At 53.9% G+C, this 9634-nt stretch overlaps 1 protein-coding gene across 3 annotated transcripts; it reads left to right on the top strand.

Annotated features, from left to right (window-relative positions):
• The first annotated feature begins 441 nt into the window (after positions 1-441).
• On the top strand, positions 442-7645 carry ADCYAP1 (adenylate cyclase activating polypeptide 1). 3 transcript variants are annotated; one of them, XM_030502589.1, is made up of 5 exons: positions 442-1005; positions 2319-2426; positions 4209-4343; positions 4843-4938; positions 5707-7645. In XM_030502589.1, exons 2-5 carry the CDS (start codon positions 2326-2328, stop codon positions 5891-5893), a joined length of 519 nt encoding a protein of 172 aa, XP_030358449.1. In that variant the 5' UTR covers positions 442-1005; positions 2319-2325; the 3' UTR covers positions 5894-7645. The 3 variants fall into 3 exon arrangements, with proteins under 3 accessions (XP_030358449.1, XP_030358441.1, XP_030358432.1); XM_030502581.1 differs by lacking the exon at positions 442-1005 and adding an exon at positions 1201-2039; XM_030502572.1 differs by lacking the exon at positions 442-1005 and adding an exon at positions 1201-1368.
• The last annotated feature ends 1989 nt before the right edge of the window (positions 7646-9634 follow it).

The following is a 9634-nucleotide window of genomic DNA, read 5'->3' on the forward strand; positions in this document are numbered from 1 at the left end:
TGGTGTGTTTTTTGTTGTTGTTGTTTTTGAGAAATCGATTCGGGCTCGAATAACTCATCCAAGCGTGTAACACCGAACGCACTCAAATAGGAAACAGGAGAACTATATTATTGCTGCTTCCTGAACTCTCTGCTTATGATCCCAATAATTAAAATGTGCAGTAATGGCAGCCTGTGGTTCTTTGGGTAATTCTCGGAAATGAAGGGCTGATTTTCGGCCGCTGAGGGAGGAGAGCGCGGAGACGAGCGCAGTCCCAGCGGATGGCAGCCCGCCGGTGGTCTGCACCTGGCGCTCCCCGCCCGCCGCATCACTTGGGGGAAAATAATCCCGGCGGCGGGGAAGTCCCCAGAGAAGGGATTTCCCTCCCAATCCCTCCGGCAAATCAACTTTTTTTTCCCTTTTCCGTTTCTTTTTCACCACCCCGCCATCGGTCCCCGTCCCCTCCCGCTCTTCCAAGCGCTGCGAGGCGCACCTCTGCCTCAGCACAAGAAGGGTCGCGCCGAGGGAGGGGGGGAAAGCCTCCCCCATCGCCCCAGGGGGCCGCAGCGGCCCAGCCTGGGACCCTCCCCACGGGGGGACCGTGGGGACCGTCCCCCACGTCCCTCTGCTGCGCCGGCACACGCGGAGCGGTTACGGCGCTGCTGGTTTGCCCCTGGGGAGGGGGGGGCTTGCGCAATGAGAACAATACTAAGGATCCTTAAAAATAAAGAAAAAAGAAAGGAAATAAAAGGAAATAAGAAGAGGGGGGGTCAAGAAAAAAAAGGCATTCCTATCCCAAAACCTCCGTGGCAGTGGGGGTTCCTCGCCGGGGCCGCTCCGCCTGCGCGCTCACAGCGGCGGGCAGCTCCGCGGTGGCCTGCACCCAGCAGCCGGGCCCCGGGCTCCAGGAGGAGTGAGCTGGCTCCTCGGAGAGAAGCGGAGGGAAGCCGCGGGGGAGCCCGCCAAGTCCGGGGACCCCCAGCCCACCCCAAACCGCCCTCCTCCGCCTCCCTGGACCCTTCCCAGGTCAGGTAAAAGTTGACCGTGGCAAGCACCCATTTAGGTTTGTGGGATAGGTAGTGGGGTTTTCTAGGTGTTGCTGTTTAGTTGTTGGATTTGGGTTTCTTTTTTTCTTTTCCTATCTTTTTTTCTTGGGGGTGGGGGGTGTGTGAGTTGGTGTTTATGAGAAGCTTTATGACTCCTGATAAGCTCATCTTTGAGGACGACACAGAACTGTGTTCCTTGAGGAATTGGGGTGGTGACGTCTTTTCTGATACCCGATTATTACGTGACTGGGGGAGAAAAAAAAAAAAAAAAAGGCATTTGATTCATGAATAAAAATCCGGACACCACCACGGGGGCAACAAACAATATTGCCCGTCGTCTAAGGTAACAAGCAGGCAAATGTTTACGAAGAGGGCTCTTGCTGAAGCGGGGTGTTTGCAAAGATTTTGTTGCTAATTGCGTATCAGACAGAAGGCTGCGGAAGGCTGGTCAAGTTTGGAGCCACCGAGCAGGAAGAGAAGAGGAGAAAGCTGAAGGCGCTCAGTGAGGGGAGAGATCCGGGGAAGAGCTCACCGCCCGCAGCTAGCCCGCCGCTCCCGGCTCCGTTCCCTCTTCTTCCCTGCGCTCCCTTCGCAGGCGACATCTCCCTCCATCCCTCTCTCCCCCTTCCCTTGCAGGCTCCACTCCAGATCTGTGCTGCTACCTGCAAACTTTTTCTCATTTATATATTTTTTTCTTTTTTTTTTTTTTTTTTTTTTTTTGTCTCCTCTCTTTTTCTTTCCGGAGTGGATTTCCCCAAAACCAGCAAACAACTCACTGCTGCCTTCGCATCTTCTTCATCCCGCGGGTCCTTCGCCGGAAAGGCGATGCCACGAGGGTTTTAACTCCTTTTTCGGCCGCAATTTGGGAGACACCTGAAATCCCCCCACCCCCATTTGGGGTCCTTTTTTTTTTTTTCAGTCTTTTTTTTTTCGGTCTTTTTTTTCCCCTGAAAGACCTGCTCTTTTAGTTTTCGCAGCCAAACGCTCTTAGTGACGGGTGTTTAGAGTTTCATGGTAAGGACACAAGGCGGCTCGCCGGGCCTTCCGACAGTGGTCCCGGGGCGGGCGGGCTTGCGGGCACCGACGGGGCGGGAAGCGGCAGCAGCACTCTGTGCTGGGCACCGCTCCGCGCCTCTCCGCACCGCTCCGCTGGCCAGGGCGCTTGCCCCCAGGGGCCGCGCTGCCGTCCTTCCCCGCAGGCTCGGCCGGGGGCTCGGTGGATCGTGGGGTGGTGTTTTTTCCTCTTTTTTTTTTTTTTTTTTTGACGGCCGTTTTCCTTTCCCTCCCACACAGAGTGGCAATGTGTAGCAAAGCGCTCCTAGCACTCCTGATCTATGGCATAATAATGCACTGCAGCGTCTACTGCTCACCTGCAGCCGGACTTCAGTACCCGGCTCTCAGGTAGGTTCATCCCCCGCCCGGGATCTCCACCGGGGCATCTTCACCCTCCGCTGCCCTGGCTTTGCTACGGGCTTTGCTATGGGCAGAGGGTTCTTACCGGGGGGGAAAGTGGAAGGGGATGAGGAGGGCAGTCACCAAACGAACCCCCCTCCAAGTCGGCTGCGTGCTCACCCCCTGCGCCCAGGGATAGAAACCACCGGGAGGGTCGATCAGGGAGGAGGGTCCGCTCCGGCTGCAGGGCAGGCTTTCCCCGCCCGCCCCCTGTCCCGTACAGGCCCCGGACGCTTTCGGATGCCCGGGGTGAAGGGCGAGCACCGCAGGTCCGGACGGGGAGAGCGGGGCGGGAGGGGCGGGTGCGCCGTTGGCTGTGAGCGTGTGAGAGCTGTCCTTGTTCGTGTGGGAGCTGACGGGGATTGAGCCTCTTCCCGTGTTTACCTGTCTGTGTACGACCTCCCTTCTCAAAAAGGGAGGGGAGGCTGCTGGCGCAAGGTTGTTCGGTTTTCTGTGTCGGTTCGGAGTTGTCTTGCTGGGCTCCAGGGCAGGCTGAAGCCTGTGCTGCCCCTTTCCACCAGGGAGCCGGGGGGGTTGCCCCCCACTGTGTTTGGGGCAGAAGTGGGGGACCCCTTGGGCCGTCGGCAGGTGTGCGTTTCCCGTGCCGGGCCGCGGCTGATGGCAGGGGCAGCCCGTCCTGGGCGGCCGCTGTCAGCCTGCTCCCGCCCTGCTTGTAACCTGCTCGGGAGACCGTGGTTGCTTGGCGCGAGGGGAGTTTGGGACTGGGTGCTGTTGGCCCGCCCCACCGGCGGTTGACTCTATTCCACGGTGCCCAGAGAGGGTCATCGCCGTGCGGCTCAGCTGTGAGCGAGGGGCGATGCCGGGAGCGCCAGGCTGTCCGAGGAGGGTGTGCTTTTGGGGACTCCGAGGTGTCCTTGCACGAACCGGGAGCCCGTCGGGGCTGGCTGAGAGCAGCCCCCTTCCTTTCTCCTGGCAGAGAGGCTGCGGGGAAGGGGGTCCGTGGCCTGCGGGGCCATTAGCCAGCAGCAATCCGGCTCTCTTCATTCAAGCGCTTGAATTAGCAGGAGTGAAACACTTTAGCGGCATCTATTATTAATACCTCCGCTAAAGCTCACAGACAAAAATAGCTGCCTGTAACGTACAATGACCTACATCGTACTGCAGAGAGGGAGGCAGAGAGCGGGGGGGTGGGGATGGGGAGGTGGGGGGAGAACAAAATTGGCGAGATCTCGAAGGGCAGAGGCACCATTCAACGAAAGACAACGACAGGAGAAGCCCCCCCCACGGGCCGCGGGCGCTGCGGGGAGGAGCGGGGCCCGGCCCCCGGCCCCAGCCCTGGGGGCTGCCGCTCACCGCCCCGGCTCCGCGGAGAGGCTGCTCGGCTCCTGCCCAGCCCCTGGCACACAAACGCGTGTGTGTGTGTATGAGGCAGCGTGCACGGTGCGTGCGCTCTGCTCGGGAAGCACCAACCGCGGCTGCAGTGGAGAGGGGCTGATTCTCGGCACGTGGGGGTCAGGGATGGGGGGATGTTTGGGGTTTTTCTCGGAGCGCGTCTGACGGCGGTGTGTTCCCTCCCCCGTGGTCCTGCCCCGCAGAGGCGGTGGAGGGCGGGGATGGGGGCCGGGCGGGCTCAGGGAGGGGACGGGGCAGTCGGACGGGGCTCCCGGGGCTCCCGGGTCGGTTCCGCCGGGGGACGGCCACCGAGGCACCGGGAGCGGAGCGCCCCGCGGAGCCCGGCTTACTCCTTCCCCTTGCTGCTCTCGTTGTCAGGCTGGAGGATGAAGTCTACGACGAGGATGGGAACACCCTGCAGGACTTCGCGTATGAACACGAGCCCCTCGGTATAGCGAATCCGTCCTCCATGATCGGCGAGATGTACACCTTTTATTACCCACCGGAAAAGAGGTGACTGCAACTCGCGGGGTGTCAGGCGTGAATTTTGAGGCGGGAGTAAAAAGGGTCTTCCCGATCGGGGGGGAGGAAATAATAATAATATTCAAATAGCCAACAGCAACCCAACCTCCCCAACCCTCCCCCCCCCCAAAATATCATGAACCCAAATCACTCTGCCCAGGTCCCGATGCCCAGTTTGAAGCCTAGGAGAACGGGAAAAGCCGCCTTACCTCCAGCAGCCCGGGGGAGGGAGTGGGGCGGCTGCCGCGCCGGAGACGGCTAGCGATGCTCCCGCAAACGGAGCAGAAATGCCCGGTCGGCGCGGAGCCGAGCAAGTGCGGCGAAAAGGGCTCTGGGTGGGGAAGAGGGTCCCCGAGGACGCGGGGAGCTGCCGCCCTCCCTCCCCTCGCCGGTGGGGAGGGACGGTCACCGCCACCGCCCCGGCTCCCGCACCCCGCCGCGGCCACTCCCGGGCCTCGCCGCTCATCCGCGGGTTCTTCCCTCCGCCCAGGCACGCCGACGGGATCTTCAACAAAGCCTACAGGAAACTCCTGGGCCAGTTATCCGCCAGGAAATATCTGCACTCCCTGATGGCTAAGCGGGTCGGGTAAGGGTTTCTGATCGTTCTTTCCCGCGGTGGGCGTTGGTGCTGTTGCCGCGGAGGCGCGGAAAAGGCCGCGGCTGGAGGGAACAAAGCTGCCTGGCTGGGGCTGGAAATGTGCTGCGGCGGCGGCGGGGCTAGGGGATTCCGGCTCCCCAAACCTCAGCATCCACCGGGACCCGCGGCGGGCGCAGGGGGAGCCCGGCTGTCAGCACAGGCGTGCTTTGGTTTAACAAGCTAGAGCATATATATATGTATGTATGTATATATATGCGTGCATTTATATATATATGTCTCTGTAGCTCTTTGCAACCATCTGATTTAAGATTATAAATTGGGCAGCTTTCCTGGTTTGCCGGGGGGGACAGTCTGTCGGAAGAGAAGCCCGAGGGCTCGGCTGAAGCGGGGGTGGCCGGGGCCGGTCTGCAGCCCCGCGCACCCCCCGGCGCCGGGCGGGGCTCCCAGGGGCTCGCCGCGGCCGGCTGGGCACGGGCGAGCCAAGTGCCACCCGCCGCCCTTCGGCATAAGGTAACATGTTAATAAAGCCCCGGGGAAAAGCCCAGCTTTCCCTGCTGCTATGAATAATTCATGGCGGGGAGATATTGTCTTGCCACTTGCGCGCACGGCGTCGGGAGACGGGTTTCGGCGCGGCCTTTGTCTCCCCGCGCATCTTCCGCGCAGCGTGCTGCGGCGGGGCCGCGCAGGGCCGGGGGGAGGCGCGGGAGCGCGCGGAGCGGCCCCGGCTGATGCAGCTGTGCTTCTCGGTGCTTGCAGCGGTGCCAGCGGCGGCCCGGGGGACGAGGCGGAACCGCTGACCAAGCGGCACATAGACGGCATCTTCACGGACAGCTACAGCCGCTACCGGAAACAAATGGCTGTCAAGAAATACTTAGCAGCCGTCCTGGGGAAAAGGTATAAACAAAGAGTTAAAAACAAAGGGCGCCGAGTAGCGTATTTGTAGCGATGAGTAACCAGCCACTCCTGTGTATACAAAGTCCTAAGAGAGAGAGAGAGAGAGAAAGAGAGAGAGAGAGACCCAACAACAACAAAAAATCTAAACAAAAACAAAAGTCATTTCCAAACTGACTGAACAATCACCGCTCCTGTGTTACCTAAACATGTATTTATGTATGAAGTAAAGCCATTAAATGAATATTTTGATAATAATATTGTTTTTCTTTTGTACAAAAGCACTAGAGAAACGCACAGATCTACTTTGTGGACCAATCATTAAGTTATATATAATATATAAATATATATATAAATACTACTAAGAATACTAAAGAACAATTCTTCATATAAAGCCTGCACAAGAACAAGAATTCGCCTGAGCTGTTTATGTTTTTATAGAAAATAAATAGAAAAAAAAGGACAATCATTGTTTTGAATATTACTCCTATTTTTGTAACGGAAATTAAAAGGATAGTATTTTTATCCGCGACAGGGTCGAAGACATTAATTTTCACCATTTGCTACTGTACATAGAGAAGGATGCCCTGCTCCCAGGGGATTGTGAGGAAAATGATTTGGGAAAATTGGCGAAGCAGATTCTTCCCCCGGTGAGTCCCAAGGCAGGCTCCTTTGCCACTAGCCTCTCTGAAGGGGCAACTTCCCCTTTCCTCTAGATTTCGATATTTGATTTTTTTTTCCTCCTGCTTTCTCTGATTCCAATTGTATCTGTATTAGTGTCTCCTCAAATAATGAGCTTAGAAGATAATTCTCTTGTGAAAAACAACAGCTCGATCCAAATTGTGCATCTTTGTTGCCTGTTGGAGGGAGAAATAGTTAAAAACGAAAACAAAACCAAAATAACAACAAAAAATATTCAAAACAAAACAAAAAATAAGCCAAAGCCAACCCCCATCCCCTAGATCCCGAACCAGCAGCAAGGATAGTAAGTACTAAGCCCCGTGCACTGCTCTTCTGGCTGGCTGGGCAGAGTTGCAGAACAAAGCGAAAGCGGAGATAGGACCCGTGTGGAAAGAGCGGGGAAGTGAGCGGCGGCGGCCCCCGGCGCCCCCCGGGGCACCCGGGGTCGGCCCTGGTACCGGGGCCGGTACCAGAGCCGGTGCCGCAGGGTGTAGGGAAGATGAGGCAACCCCATCTCCGATCCGCTACCCAACTGCCCTGGGCAGCTCGGTACTGGACCTGGATGCAAAGTACAGTGTGTTACTCTCCAGTGCTGTCCATGCTTTTCATCATGTGTAACGAGCAGGGTTCTCGCCTTTGCATTTTTTTTTGGTCGGACTTGCTCTTTTCTTTGATTGTTTTTTCTTGTAGACCCTCCTGCCTCTCATCCTCTCTTCGTACTTTTCCGAGCTCTGTTTAACCCACCAGAGTAACCTTTTTGAGTTATGTTCTTTCGGGGAACAAAAAAAAAAAAAAAAAAAAGAAAATAAAAAAATATTAAAAAAAAAAAAGAAAAAAGATAAAAAAAAAAGATTGTGAAAGCTCTCTCACTCCTTTGTTCTGTTTTATGCAAGCTCTTGTTGTACAAGTTTAGGAACCCCTGTTGTAGCTACCACTAAAGACTTATGCACTACTACAAAAGTTTTTGTTCCTTGTTTATTGAGTTTGGAGGTAAAATGTATTTTTCTACATTCTGGCTTATTGCTTAGTAAAATTTATTTCATAAAACAAACTTTTGTCATAAAAGAATGTGTAGTGTTCACCTGTGGTCCGGTTTCTAACGAGATAAACCATTTCCACCTCATCTCTCTATGTACGGACTCCTATCTTACCTTCCGCCGGGGGCTGGCCCCGTCCCTCCGCCCGGGCAGGGGTCGAAGGAGGACGCGGAGGCTCCCGCCTCCCCCCGGCTCACCACACCAACCTTGCAGGAGTCTTTCCAAAGACACAAAGCGAGCCCCGCATTCAAGACGCCGGAAAACAGTCCCTCACCCCCCAAAACCAAATAAGTCGCGGGTAAAAACCTTCCCTGGCCGGGGAGGAGAGGAGCGGGCAGATCCCGGCGGGGCGGCCAGGCGCTGCCGGCACTGCTTACCCGAGCTGCCCGCAGTGCCCACACCGCCTGCCCGGGCTGCCTGGCTCTCCGGGGCTCGCCCGTGCTGCCCGCAGTGCCGGCAGCGCCTGCCCGTGCTGCCCCGGCAGCTCCCCTGCCCACCCTGCCCGCACCGGCGCGGGCTCCCGAGGAGGAGGAACGCGGGGGGGAGGGAGCAGTTTGCAGCTTTCGTGCCTTCTCTTCACCTTGTAAATCGCCACGAGTTCACAGATGGCTATTTAGTGGCCCTACGATGCTGCAACACATCGGCTTGCGTTTTAATCGTACTTCTCTGTTCTGTGGCAATGGGCAGAGTTCTCTGTGTTTGTGTCGGCTGTGGTATAATGACATAGGGCTCTCTTGACGTTTTATTTATAACCTTATCAGTTAGAGTTCAGTGGCTAGTCGCTAGCATTATGAGGTGATCACCTAGGTTATTATCCTTTGTATGACTTACTTATTTTTAGAAACGCCAACAGCCTTACCAAAATCTGAGCAGATTTCAGATACAGTTATAGTAGGTAGATGTTAGTCTTGGAGAACTTATTTTGTGTGCAAATGAATATAAAAAGAACTTAAACAAAGTATTATTACACACATGATATCTATAACTAGGACTTTGATAACTGTTATATAAAGTGTGTAAAGTTTGTATTAATAAATTTTTGTAAACAATGCAATTTCGTCTAATGTTTGGGGGAGAGAAATCTAGAACCTAACAGTGAAAGCTGCATTTCATTCAATCTTTTTCTTTTTTTTTTTTTTTCCCAATTAGTTCATTTTTAAACAGGGTTCTTTTAACTTTCCATGCTTTTCATATCTTTTTATTAAGTCTCCACATTTTATCATTAGATAACCTCTAACACTTTTGCCGGTGGTTACTCCTCTGCTCGAGTAAACTAAACAGAAGAAGAGCCTAGTTACACACACACCAGCTCAATAATACTCTCTAAAATATGCAAACCGAACCAGTTGGTGCCTATAGCCCATCTCACTAACAGTTCCTGTGCTTAGAAGCCTTTTCTTTTAAGTGGAATTGGTATGTTTGATGAGATCTTCACCTAATCCGCTTTTAATGAACATTCTGCATGTGATAATGTTCTTCCCAGAGTCACCCAGCTTGGGCAACGCAGCATCTTTCTTTGGATTAAAAAAGACCCTGGACTGTCCTAAAAAGTGGTCCTGAAGCACCAGAAAGAGTTACTCTGGTTTTACAGGGTGATATGTGGCTACAAAAAAGCACAGACAGGATGGTTTGTCGGCACAAAGTGGAGGTCGGGATATCCGACCTTTAATCTTCACTTTAGTTTAGCAATAGCTGTTTATGCTTATTATTTTTATTGTAGCTCAGAGACTTTACCCAAGCATATTGGAAAGTTACAGCAATTTAGTTTAAACTAAACCCTATTTGCTTCTAAGATCATGCAATTAAAAACCAAAGCACAGGAATTAAACGACAATTTCCTAGCAATTTATTTTTCAAAACTCTTAAGTCCAGGATTTAAGACAGACCGGTCATATCTTCTCTGCCACGAATTCACCTCCTAGGCTAGTTTCAAGAGCAGCATTTTACTGACTAATTGGAAAACACTGAGAAAACTTATAAGGCTGGTGATATCAGAAATATGTGTCAGGAGTTGGTGAAAAGCAAAATTAAAGCTCTGGTTAAGTGCAGATTGGGTCAGAGAAGAATGCAAAAAA

Source organism: Strigops habroptila, chromosome 1 (assembly GCF_004027225.2).
Source record: "Strigops habroptila isolate Jane chromosome 1, bStrHab1.2.pri, whole genome shotgun sequence".
NCBI lineage: Eukaryota > Metazoa > Chordata > Aves > Psittaciformes > Psittacidae > Strigops > Strigops habroptila.